This window comes from Heteronotia binoei, chromosome 4, assembly GCF_032191835.1.
Source record: "Heteronotia binoei isolate CCM8104 ecotype False Entrance Well chromosome 4, APGP_CSIRO_Hbin_v1, whole genome shotgun sequence".
NCBI classification, from domain to species: domain Eukaryota; kingdom Metazoa; phylum Chordata; class Lepidosauria; order Squamata; family Gekkonidae; genus Heteronotia; species Heteronotia binoei.
Genome location: NC_083226.1, coordinates 180,709,840 through 180,723,484, shown reverse-complemented (window position 1 = coordinate 180,723,484; position 13,645 = coordinate 180,709,840). Strand labels below are relative to the sequence as shown.

Sequence of the window (13,645 nt, the reverse complement as noted above, 5' to 3'; positions counted from 1 at the left end):
TCCTCTGGAGGGCCAACAACAGGGCAGAGAGGCTGAGGCCTTCCCCTGAGGAGAACATCAGAAGAGCCCTGTTGGATCAGACCAGAGAGGGTCCATCTAGTCCAGCCTCCTGCCTCACACAGTGGCCAACCAGTTCCTCTGGAGGGCCAACAACAGGGCAGAGAGGCTGAGGCCTTCCCCTGAGAAGAACATTAGAAGAGCGCTGCTGGTTCAAACCAGGGAGGGTCCATCTAGTCCAGCCTCCTGTCTCATACAGTGGCCAACCAGTTCCTCTGGATGGCCAACAACAGGGCAGAGAGGCTGAAGCCTTCCCCTGATGTTGCTTCCTGGCTCTGGAATTCAGAGGATTACTGCCTTTGAATGTGCAGGTTCCCCTCTGTCACCATGGCTAGTAGCCACTGATAGAGTTACCCTCCACGAATCTTATCCATTCCTTCTTTCAAGCCGTTTATTCTTGTGGCCATCGTTACATCCTCAGGAGCGAATTCCACATTTTAATCACTTTCTGTGCAAGAATTATAAAGATAATTCTTGGGTATTATAACTCTAATTTTGGACTCTAACCTGGGTGTATGTAGTTCCCACCCCGCAAATCCTGCAGAACTATTCCTCATAGAGCAGGGGTGTCGAACTCATTTGTTATGGGGGCCGGATCTGACATAAATGAGACCTTGTTGGGCTGGGCCATGTCGAGCCCGGGCCAGATATGTACCTATTTAAGATTAGGTGGCAGATATATGAACTTTAGAAAGGACACAGACGAACACAAAGGTTTTTTAAAAAAAACTTAAAATAAAACATGTTTAAAACATTAGCAGTCGTTGGTCTTAAAGGTGCTTTCTTTGTATTTCTCCCATGGGATCCAGGGAACTGGGCAAAAGAAGCTCTGGCTCTTTCCTTCTTTCCCCAGGGCACCGGGAGGGGGAGGAGCCTCAGCCAACAGAAGGAAGAGAGGCTTGGCTCATTATGTGATTGAGAGAGCCTGGCAAAGCTAGAGCTCCCTCCCCAAGGGAGGAGTCTCAGCCAATGGAGAAAATAGTGGTTTTGCTCTAGCTCCTGTGCAATTGAGCAAGCCTTGCAAAGCAAGCTGTTATGCAGAAGGAAGCAAGAGAGAGGGAGAAGGAAGCAGATGACAGCCAGTTTCTCAGGGGCCTGATAGGAGCCCTCCAGGGGCCTGATTTGACATCCTTGTAATGTAGAGGATATTGTCATTCAGTCGCACAGTCAAGATCGACTCTTTGTGACCCCATGGACCAAGTCACGCCAGGCCCTCCTGAGGATACAGAGAAAGCCATACCAGCTGCTGCTTGTACACCATGCTAGAAACCCTGGCTTAAAAACTGCTCCATCCAGAACCGCTTCTGGTGGCTCTTCCTGTGTTTGTTCAAAGTCTGTATTCTCTGGGTAACAAAGAGTATTAAAGTTATATTCTTCTCTGATTTTAAATAAGAAGTTAATAACACATCTTGAGGGTCTCAAGTTGTCCGTCTATGAACTTTTTAAAGATTTCAGGTTTTCACGGCTGGCATCATCATTAGGGTTTGTAGAATCTTTCGGGCTCAGGTGCCGTGTTCTACTGGAGAAAGTTTTTCTTCCAAACGTTTCGTTCTCAGCTTTCTATGAACTTTTTGTTGTTTAAATTTCTGACATAGATTGTTGGCACTTTCAGGCAACAGCGGAACAAATTCGTCTCGCCCAGATGATCTATGATAAGAACGATACAGACTTTGAGGATAAAGTGAAACAGGCAAGTATATCCCCTCTTGTCCTTGTAGGGAAGGAGAACTAGAACAGAAGAAGAAGACGATTGCAGATTAATACCCCGCCCTTCTCTCTGAATCAGAGTCTCAGAATGGCTTACAATCTCCTTTATTTTTTCCCCCACAACAGACACCCTGTGAGGTGGGTGGGGCTGAGAGAGCTCTGATAGAAGCTGCGCTGCGAGGTGGGTGGGGCTGAGAGAGCTCTGATAGAAGCTGCGCTTTCAAGGACAACTCCTGAGATAGCTATGGCTGACCCAAGGCCATCCCAGCAGCTGCAAGTGGAGGAGTGGGGAATCAAACCCGGTTCTCCCAGATAAGAGTCTGCACACTTAACCATTACACCAAACTGGCTCTCCCAGAAGCTGCCCTTTCAAGGACAATGTGAGGGCTATGGCTGACCCAAGGCCCTTCCAGCAGCTGCAGGTGGAGGAGTGGGGAATCAAACCTGGTTCTCCCAGATAAGAGTCTGCACACTTAACCACTACACCAAACTGGCTCTCCCAGAAGCTGCCCTTTCAAGGACTATGTGAGGGCTATGGCTGACACAAGGCCATCCCAGCAGCTGCAGGTGGAGGAGTGGGGAATCAAACCTGGTTCTCCCAGATAAGAGTCTGCACACTTAACCACTACACCAAACTGGCTCTCCCAGAAGCTGCCCTTTCAAGGACAATGTGAGGGCTATGGCTGACCCAAGGCCCTTCCAGCAGCTGCAGGTGGAGGAGTGGGGAATCAAACCTGGTTCTCCCAGATAAGAGTCTGCACACTTAACCACTACACCAAACTGGCTCTCCCAGAAGCTGCCCTTTCAAGGACTATGTGAGGGCTATGGCTGACCCAAGGCCATTCCAGCAGGTGCAAGTGAAGGAGTGGGGAATCAAACCCGGTTCTCCCAGATATGAGTCCGTGCACTTAACCACTACACCAAACTGATTCTCAGAGAAAAGTGGTTGCTACTCAAAGCCATTTTTGGACCCAGGGGGTTTGCTAAACCATCAGCGTGAACAACTGACTCATTTCCCAACTTTTTCTGTGCAGTGATACTTGTTAAAAAGAAGATTCGGTTTGTTGGAAAGCTGCACTTGAGTTTGTGTGAAAAACGCTCCTGAAATATGTGCAGCTGGCCATCTCAGCTCCTCTGGCTGCACGTTTTGTCCTTCCGTGGTTTTCCTCGTCTTTCTGGAGCTGAACTTGAACCAACATCTGTGCTTCCTGTTTCTTGAGAGAGTTATATACTTTTACTTTCTTACACCCTCTCCCTCACCAAATGTATTTCAGAGGTTGCTTTAAACAAAGAAACAAAAATATTCCTGCATGGACATTGCACATACAGGAAACATCTGTCACCTCTGTAAAGCCTTCTATGGGCTCTCCTTCCTTGGAGGTTTTTAGCAGAGATTAGATGGCCATCTGACAGCACTGAGGATCCTGTGAATTTAGGGAGAGGTATTTGTGAGCTTCCTGCATTGTGCAGGGGGTTGGACTAGATGACCCTGGAGGTCCCTTCCAACTCTGTGATTCTGTGCTCCTCTTTACCGTGTTTTTAGGAGAAGGGGATGGCGAGCGGAGAAACGGTGATGAGAAAAACTCCCATTTTAAACCACCAGCCTAATTGAATCAGTTCAGCTGCCAGATTTCAATGCTTGGATTGTTGTGTGTAAACCAACCTTTGCCTTGCCTGCCTAATTGCTGTCCAGGTTGCTGATCGTTGGTGGTGTTTCTCAGGCATGGGCGTTGCTGAGTCCTCCCCCTGTAAGGGAGGAGATGCGCGGCTGTTTATGCTACCAAACAAACTTCACTGTTGTAATTTTGGATCTACCCAGTTGCATGCAGTCGGTTGCAAGATGTCTTGAAGGTGACGGTAGCACCTTTGGTGGTGGAAGGTGTCGTCAAGTTGCAGCTGACTTATGGTAACCCTGTAGGGGTTTTAAGGTGTTCCGAGTTGGTTGCCTGCCTCTCCGTAGCAACCCTGGGTTTCCTTGGTGATCTCCCATCCAAGTACCAACCAGGGATGACCACGTTTTAGCTTCCAGATAGCCAGTTTGGTGTAGTGATTAAGTGTGCGGACTCTTATCTGGGAGAACCAGGTTTGATCCCCCACTCCTTCACTCGCAGCTGCTGGAATGGCCTTGGGTCAGCCATAGCTCTGGCAGAGTTGTCCTTGAAAATGTAGCTTCTGGGAGAGCTCTCTCAGCCCCACCCACCTCACAGGATGTCTGTTGTGGGGGAGGAAGGGAAAGGCGATTGTAGGCCACTCGGAGACTCTGAGATTCAGAATATAGGGCGGGATATAAATCTAATATCTTCCTCTTCTTCCTCCTCCTTCTTCCTCTTCCTTCAAGATCTGTCAGGATCAGACTAGCCTGGCCCATCTGGGTGAGGGCTGTAGCACATTTGCCTTGCCATGTTAGGGAGGGATGGTGGCTCAGTAGTAGAGCATCTGCTTGGTAAGCAGAAGGTCCCAGGTTCAATCCCTGGCATCTCCAAAAAAGGGTTCCGACAAATAGGTCTGAAAAACCTCAGCTTGAGACCCTGGAGAGCCGCTGCCAGTCTGAGTAGACAATACTGACGTTGATGGACCCAGGGTCTGATTCAGTATAAGGCAGCTTCATATGTTCATATGTTCACACTCTCTTAACATGCCTATTGTATTTACTTGAGCCTCTGGAACAGGGTGGAATCTCTGTTGAAAATGTATGACCTTCTTGGTTCTTGCTTATAATGTGCCTCCCCCCCCCCACTTGCCTCCTCTGTTATCTTTTCCAGCTTATGGAGGTGACTGGAAAGAACCAGGACGACTGCATAGTGGCTCTCCATGACTGCAATGGGGATGTGAACAGAGCAATCAACATCTTGCTGGAGGGAAGTTCTGACACAGTAAGGATCCAGTTTGGCGCCCAGCGCTGCTCCTTTGTGGCTCTGTTTTCTAAATCTCTGTGTGTGTTGCTTTGTATACGGGCTCAGTCTCTGGAGATTCCTGTTCGTGGAGAGGGAGGAAAGATAAGAGTCCCAGAGTTGGAAAGGGCCATTCAAACCATCTCGTCCACCCCCCCTGCTCCATGCAGCATCGGCCTAACTAAAGCATCTCTGACAAATAATCATCCAGCCGCGTTTTGAAGACTGCCGATGAAGGGGAGCTCACCAATGGCAGTGAAAGGGAGACGGCGTCTCCTGCCAACATTGGGGGAATGTGCGTGAAGTTCTTACTTTTTAGTACCCAGACTGGACCTGTGTATACATTGGACTCAAAAATATTTAAAATGTTAGGTGCGTTCCTTCTGGCAAACTTGCTTTCCCTAAACCACAAGTACTTTGGTTGATCCTTGCTAGCTGAAGGGCATCTCTTTGGCGAGTTATGATTGCATCTTAGACATAAAAGCAGTTCCTTCTTGCGCAAGCGTGTTCCTGTGTATTGTTGTTCTACAGCAGGGGTGGCCAAACTGTGGCTCAGGAACCACATGTGGCTCTTATGGTGTGGCTCTCAAAGCCCCTACTGCCCCATTGGCTGACTTGGAGAAGGCATTGGTCTCTTTAAATCACTTCTCCAAGCCAAGCCAGCCAGCAGCTTGGAGAATGCATTTAAAGTTAAAATTGCTTTCTTTCCACCTCTCCTTTCCTCCCCATCTACTTTCCTTCCTTCCTTCCTTCCTTCCTTCCTTCCTTCCTTCCTTCCTTCCTTCCTTCCTTCCTTCCTTCCTTCCTTCCTTCCTTCCTTCCTTCCTTCCTTCCTTCCTTCCTTCCTTCCTTCCTTCCTCCCTCCCTCCCTCCCTCCCTCCCTCCCTCCCTCCCTCCCTCCCTCCCTCCCTCCCTCCCTCCTTCCTTCCTTCCTTCCTTCCTTCCTTCCTTCCTTCCTTCCTTCCTTCCTTCCTTCCTTCCTTCCTTCCTTCCTTCCTTCCTTCCTTCCTTCCTTCCTTCCTTCCTTCCTTCCTTCCTTCCTTCCTCTCTTCCCGCCTCCTCTCAAACACCTGACATATTTTGCAGATCTCAAACACCTGACATTTATTCTATGTGGCTCTTACATTAAGCAAGTTTGGCCACCCCTGTTCTAGAGTCTTGAGTACTGAAAATAGTCTGGAGGGAATTCTGCTTTTAGGCTAGAGTGAATGACTGTATCCTACAAAGTGACAAACCTTGCTCTGGCGGAGAAGCTACTTCTCCCTTAGCAGACAGGTTGAACCCAGGTTGAACCTGTTGATTCTTGATGCAGTTTCCTTGTTTGTCCAAATACAAAGGTGAAAGTAATGCCGGTGAACTCTCATGAGCTAGGAGGGGCTGAACTGTGACCCTGCTTTAGTAATGCAGCCAAGCTCACACAGGTTCTTGGGCACTGGGCTGCCCTTTGTATAAGATCTGCTCAGTAAGCTGAGTATGGGTGCAAACTGTCCATTTGTGATGCTCAAGAAGGGTGGCTGTGTTAATCTGTCTGCAGCAATAGAAAAGAGCAAGAGTCCAGGAGTACCTTAACATCTTAACAAAATTTGTGGCTAGGGAGGAAGCTTTCGTGAGACACTGCTCATAAGAACATAAGAGAATCTCTGTTGGATCAGGCCAGTGGCCCACCCAGTCCAACACTCTGTGTCACATAAGAACAGAAGAGAAGCCATGTTGGATCAGACCAGTGGCCCATCCAGTCCAACACTCTGTGTCACATAAGAACATAAGAGAAACCCTGTTGGATCAGGCCAATGGCCCATCCAGTCCAACATCCTGTGTCACATAAGAACATAAGAGAAGCCCTGTTGGATCAGGCCAGTGGCCCATCCAGTCCAACACTCTGTGTCACATAAGAACATAAGAGAAGCCCTGTTGGATCAGGCCAATGGCCCATCCAGTCCAACACCCTGTGTCACATAAGAACATAAAAGAAGCCCTGTTGGATCAGGCCAGTGGCCCATCCAGTCCAACACTCTGTGTCACATAAGAACAGAAGAGAAGCCATGTTGGATCAAGGCAACATAAGAACATAAGAGAAGAACATAAGAGAAGCCCTGTTGGATCAGGCCAGTGGCCCACCCAGTCCAACAGTCTGTGTCACATAAGAACATAAGAGAAGCTACGTTGGATCAAGACAATGGCCCATCCAGTCCAACACTCTGTGTCACATAAGCACATAAGAGAAGCCCTGTTGGATCAAGGCAACATAAGAACATAAGAGAAGAACATAAGAACATAAGAGAAGCCCTGTTGGATCTGTCCTATGGCCCATCCAGTCCAACACTGTGTCACACAGTGGCCAAAAAAACTAAGTGCCATCAGGAGGTCCACCAATGGGGCCAGGACACTAGAAGCCCTCCCACTGTGCCCCTCCCAAAAGCACCAAGAATACAGTGCATCACTGCCCCAGACAGAGAGTTCCAGCAATATGCCATGGCTTATAGGCACTGATGGATCCCTGTTCCATATGTTTATCCAGGCCTCTCTTGAAACTAGCTATGCCTGTAGCTGCCACCAGTGAATTCCACGTGTTAATTACCCTTTTGCTTCTTCTTGTTACAAATTTTGTTACGGTGCTATTGGACTCTTGCTCTTTTCTGCATTCGTGATGCTCTTCCAGTTTAACCTGACTATTTGTAGCCGGAGCTCAATTTGGAGGAGGGAAAAAATTTAAAATTATGTCTGAGACCAGTTGCATTTTGTGTCAATAGAAAGCTGAATTATGAACTCTGTGAATTGTGCAGATTGAGAATTTTGCACAAGTTCTCTACACAATACCTTAGTAATTGTTTCATAATTTTGTTGTAGGGAGGGACAAAGATTTTTTTTGGGGGGGGGTGGGGGGAATAGGAGAAGAAATATTAAGTCCTCTGGCTCTTGAGCAGGTGTTGTGTGTGTGTGGGAATGTTGCACCCACACCACTGTCTGAGGTGACCACCTGACCTCATGGATGCAGTGTCCCTGACTAGGACTTGTTAAAATGAGCTGTTAATAGTTTCCACAAATCAGCCAGTATCAGAATGCCCCTATATAAACTGATGGTGCAGCCTCATTCGGAGTACTGTGTACAATTCTGGTCACCGCACTTCAAAAAAAAATATTATAGCATTGGAAATAGTGCAGAAAAAGGGCAACTAGAATGATTCAAGGGCTGGAACACTTTCCCTAAGAAGAAAGGTTAAAACACTTGGGGCTCTTTAGCTTGGAGGAATGTCAACTGCGGGGTGACATGATAGAGGTTGACAAGATTATGCACGGGATAGAGAAAGAAGTCCTTTTCTCCCTTTCTCACAATACAAGAACTCGTGGGCACTCAATGAAATTGGTGAGCAGTCATGTTAGAACGGATAAAAGGAAGTGCTTCTTCACCCAAAGGGTGATTAACACGTGGAATTCACTGCCACAGGAGGTGGCGACGGCTACAGGCATAGCCAGCTTCAAGAGGGGATTGGATAAGCATATGGAGCAGAGGTCCGTCAGTTACTATTAGCCACAGCATATTGTTGGAACTCTCTGTCTGGGGCAACTGATGCTCTGTATTCTTGGTGCTTGGGAGGGGCAACAGTATGAGGACTTCTAGTGTCCTGGCCCAACTGATGGACCTCCTGATGGTACCTGGGGGGGGGGGTTGGCCACTGACACAGAGTGTTGGACTGGATGGACCATTGGCTTGATCCAACATGGCTTCTCTTCCGTTCACCTCTGTCCATTCTGGGTCAATTTACACGTGGCTCTTGGCTGGAGATCTCCAGCCAGCCACCTGGAGGTTGGCAACCATTTCTGAGTAGCATTGGCTAGTAGCCCTTCCCTTGTGGCCCACCCTGAGCTTAAGCATCTTTTGAGAGTTCAGTACATATGAACATATGAAGCTGCCTTATACTGAATCAGACCTTCGGTCCATCAAAGTCAGTATTGTCTTCTCAGACTGGCAGCGGCTCTCCAGGGTCTCAAGCGGATGTTTTTCACACCTATCTGCCTGGGCCCTTTTTTGGAGATGCCAGGGATCGAACCTGGGACCTTCTGCTTCCCAAGCAGATGCTCTACCACTGAGCCACCTTCCCTCCCCTAAGTAAGGAGTCGTTGGTGAGTCTGAGAGAGTTCTGAGAGGATTGTGAGTGGCCCAAGGTCTCACAGCAGGCTTCATGAGGAGGAGGAGTGGAGAATCAAACCTGGTTCTCCAGATTAGGGTCCAGCACTCTTAACCACTATGCCACACTGCCATGCCTGTGTTTTTCTTTGCCTTTCTTTTGTTTCCATATTTCTGGCATACTTCTGGACAAGATAAGCCTGAATTTTACAACTATCTCGCCCTCCCTTTAAGTTACACAAGTTAAGGAAATATCTACACAGTTCACGATTTGTGCCTTTTTGGTAAATTCATAGTTTTGAGTTACTGCAATGTACACTCCGTACTTGCCCAAGATACACATCCCCTCGCTCTCTGATTGGCTGGACTCCGGCTTGTCTGATTGGCAGCTGCATGTCACATTGTCCATGCACCAAGAGGAAAGATTTTTGCAATACTGTGGAGCATTTCCCTGCTAAGCAAGCTCACATGGCATCTGATAGCATTTATGTGTGCAAGGGGATGGGGAGAAAAATCACCCTTCTAACAGTGCACACGCACAGAGATGGTAGAACGCAAACACACTGGCTTGGAAAATTGCAGGGTGTAGTACGCCAATCAGCAGGGCCGTAGCCAGGATTTCATGGTTGGTGGGGCCCACATCACGATTTGTTGTTTGAGGGGGCCGGGGCCCACCCAGTTTGGTGGCCTTGGGCTCTCAGCACTGTAAGCTGCCTTAACATAAGAACATAAGAGAAGCCCTGTTGGATCAGGCCAATAGCCCATCCAGTCCAACACTCTGTGTCACATAAGAACATAAGAGAAGCCATGTTGGATCAGGTCAATGGCCCATCCAGTCCATAAGAACATAAGAGAAGCCATGTTGGATCAGGCCAGTGGCCCATCCAGTCCAACAATCTGTGTCACATAAGAACATAAGAGAAGCCATGTTGGATCAGGCCAATGGCCCATCCAGTCCAACACTCTGTGTCACATAAGAACATAAGAGAAGTCCTGTTGGATCAGGCCAATGGCCCATCCAGTCCAACACTCTGTGTCACATAAGAACATAAGAGAAGCCATGTTGGATCAGGTCAATGGCCCATCTAGTCCATAAGAACAGAAGAGAAGCCATGTTGGATCAGGCCAGTGCCCCATCCAGTCCAACACTCTGTGTCACATAAGAACATAAGAGAAGCCCTGTTGGATCAGGCCAATGGCCCATCCAGTCCAACACTCTGTGTCACATAAGAACATAAGAGAAGTCCTGTTGGATCAGGCCAGTGGCCCATCCAGTCCAACACTCTGTGTCACATAAGAACAGAAGAGAAGCCCTGTTGGATCAGGCCAGTGGCCCATCCAGTCCAACACTCTGTGTCACATAAGAACAGATGAGAAGCCATGTTGGATCAGGCCAATGGCCCATCCAGCCCAACACTCTGTGTCACATAAGAACATAAGAGAAGTCCTGTTGGATCAGGACAGTGGCCCATCCAGTCCAACACTCTGTGTCACATAAGAACAGAAGAGAAGCCATGTTGGATCAGGCCAGTGGCCCATCCAGTCCAACACTGTGTCACACAGTGGCAAAAAAATTTATATATATACACATTGTGGCTAATAGCCACTGATGGACCTCTGCTCCATATTTTTATCTAACCCCCGCTTGAAGCTGGCTATGCTTGTAGCCACCACCACCTCCTGTGGCAGTGAATTCCACATGGTAATCACTCTTTGGTGACGTACTTCCTCTCATCCGTTGTAACCTGTCTGCTCAGCAGTTTCATCGAATGCCCAGGAGTTCTTGTATTGTGGGAAAGGGAGAAAAGGAGTTCCACAATCTAACCCCCCCCCCTTCGCCTGGACAGTCACAGCGGCTCTGCTCCCACCCCACCCCTTTCCTATGTGCCCCTCTCTCAGAGAGACAGAGAGCTCTTGGCTCCTCCCCCCCTTCACTTTGCTCTGTACGCTGTGTTAGGGAAGGGGCGAGAAAAAAGCAAAAAGACCAGCAGCAATGCTAGTACTTGCTTAGAGTGGTGGTGAGCAAAGGGGACAGATTGGGGGCCCTCCAATGGAAGGGCCATACAGTTGGAGGGGTGGTGGCATTAAAAGGATGGGCCTGGCCCCTCCTGGACCCCACTGTAGCTTGTTGTTGTCATTGTTCAGCCGCACAGTCGAGTCCGACTCTTTGCGACCCCATGGACAAAGTCACGCCAGGCCCTCCTGTCTTCCGCCATCCTCCGAAGTCTGCTCAAATTCGTGTTTGTTGCATCAGTAACTTTACGTACTACAGTAGCTACGGGCCTGCAAATCAGTATCGTGTGAACAAAGCTTAGAATCATAGAGTTGGAAGGGACCTCCAGGGTCATCTAGTCCAACCCCCTGCACAAAGCAGGAAACTCACAAACACCTCCCCCTAAATTCACAGGATCTTCATTGCTGTCAGATGGCCATCTAGCCTCTGTTGAAAAACCTCCAAGGAAGGAGAACCCACCACCTCCCAAGGAGGAAGCCTATTAGAATCGTAGAAGAGTTGGAAGGTACCTCCAGGGTCATCTAGTCCAACCCCCTGCACAAAGCAGGAAACTCACAAACACCTCCCCCTAAATTCACAGGATCTTCATTGCTGTCAGATGGCCATCTATCCTCTGTTGAAAAACCTCCAAGGAAAGAGAGCCCACTACCTCCCAAGGAGGAAGCCTATTAGAATCATAGAAGAGTTGGAAGGGACCTCCAGGGTCATCTAGTCCAACCCCCTGCACATTGTAGGAAACTCACAAAGACTTCCCCCTAAATTCACAGGATCTTCATTGCTGCCAGATGGCCATCTAGACTCTGCTTAAAAATGACTTGCGGCGCAATACCAGAGTTAGCTGTGAGATTTAGTGTGTTGTAGCAGCCTTAATCCTAGATACTGATATCTTCCCAGCCATGAGTGTGCTGGAAATCTTGGACTAATTGCTGTCTGTCTGTAAACTAGGCATAGCAACGACCTACTCAGTAGTTTGTAGGCAGATGTAAACTGTGCAGTTAATGCTGTATACGTTATTACGGTAGGGTTCTAATCAACAGGGACGGCTCATGCATCTGCTCGAAAGGCCACGCAAAAACAAATTCCGCAGGGCGGGGTGCGTCAGGCTGGAAGATAATTCTGCAAAGGCGGCCTTTGATTCCCGTATGAATTGTTTTGTTTTCCTTCTCCTCCCAAATAGACTTCGTGGGAGACAGTGGGAGGAAAGAAGAAAAGTCTTGGAAAAGAGAGTTCAGAGAACAAAGAGAACAGAGAAAAGCGAGGGGACAGAGAAGTGAGCCGTGGACGGGGAAGTTCCAGCAGACGAGGAAGAGGGGGAAGCCGTGGTCGAGAGTGTAAGCGCAGGCGTCTTGCTTGTAGGAACACACTTGCATTAGCCTGTTAAGGAGCATTGGGTATCTGAATTGCTTTGTCATATATGTGCAGCACAGCACTGGGGAAGAGCTTAACCATGAATATAGTACAGGGGTCCCCAACATGGATACCTTTCCTGCCACCCTCCTAAGTATTGAGAGAGCCAGTTTTGTGTAGTGGTTAAGTGTGCGGACTCTTATCTGGGAGAACCGGGTTTGATTCCCCCCTCTTCCACTTGCACCTGCTGGAATGGCCTTGGGTCAGCCATAGCTCTTGCAGAGGTTGTCCTTGAAAGGGCAGCTGCTGTGAGAGCCCTCTCAGCCCTACCCACCTCACAGGATGTCTGTTGTGGGGGGAGAAGATATAGGAGATTGTAAGCCACTCTGAATCTCTGTCCTTGAAAGGGCAGCTGCTGTGAGAGCCCTCTCAGCCCCACGCACCTCACAGGGTGTCTGTTGTGCGGGGAGAAGATATAGGAGATTGTGAGCCACTCTGAGTCTCTGTCCTTGAAAAGGCGGTTGCTGTGGGAGCCCTCTCAGCCGCACCTACTTCACAGGGTGTCTGTTGTGGGGGGGGGGAGAGAAAATATAGGAGATTGTAAGTCGCTCTGAGTCTCTGATTCAGAGAGAAGGGCAGGGTATAAATCTGCAGTCTTCTATTTTTTAAAAGTGGGTGGGGCCAGGTCAGGCTTTTGCCCAGCAAGACTTCTAATTGGCTGTTGGGGATCTGATTGGCTGTGCATATATTGCTTTGGGAGAAGCTGCCACCTCGACGCAAGAATCTGCACTGTATTACTGAGGTGAAGCCGTGGCAATCATTTTGTGGCAGACTTTGCCCCCTGCAGTGGCCATTTTGCGGCTGCGCCCACCATGCTGGGTCAGAATTCCAAACGTGCGCACGGGCTCTAAAAGCTTGGAGACCCCTGATGTATAGAACATGAGGGAGATTGTTTCTTGAACCAAGGATCTGCCCAGTTCCAACACGGTTTGTATAGTTGGGAGAATGGTTTCATAGAATCATAGAGCTGGAAGGGACGCCCAGGGTCATTTGGTACAATGCAGGAAACTCACAAATACCTTCCCCTAAATTCACAGGTTCCACATTGCCATCTAGCCTCTGTTTAAAAACCTAGAATCCTAGAGTTGGAAGGGACCTCCAGGGTCATCTAGTCCAACCCCCTGCACAATGCAGGAAACGCACAAATACCTTCCCCTAAATTCACAGGTTCCACATTGCCATCTAGCCTCTGTTTAAATACCTAGAATCCTAGAGTTGGAAGGGACCTCCAGGGTCATCTAGTCCAACCCCCTGCACAATGCAGGAAACTCAGAAACACCTCCCCCTAAATTCACAGGATCCTCATTGCTGTCAGATGGCCATACAGTTTCGTGGCTCTAAGACAAAAGAATGATATCAGGGTACGTTTTGAATGTTTCAGTGTGAACATGCAGAAGTTTAAAATGCCTAAACATTTATCAAATACAAAGGAAGAGTTTCACA

At 48.5% G+C, this 13,645-nt stretch overlaps 1 protein-coding gene across 1 annotated transcript in view; it reads left to right on the top strand.

The window, feature by feature from the left end:
* Positions 1 to 13,645, top strand: part of UBAP2 (ubiquitin associated protein 2) — a 201,304-nt gene that overhangs the window by 59,971 nt on the left and 127,688 nt on the right. The window contains exons 3-5 of the mRNA XM_060236247.1: positions 1,670 to 1,747; positions 4,527 to 4,637; positions 11,973 to 12,126. Of these exons, the coding sequence (XP_060092230.1) occupies positions 1,670 to 1,747; positions 4,527 to 4,637; positions 11,973 to 12,126 (343 nt within the window). The remainder of the gene's footprint in view (positions 1 to 1,669; positions 1,748 to 4,526; positions 4,638 to 11,972; positions 12,127 to 13,645) is intronic.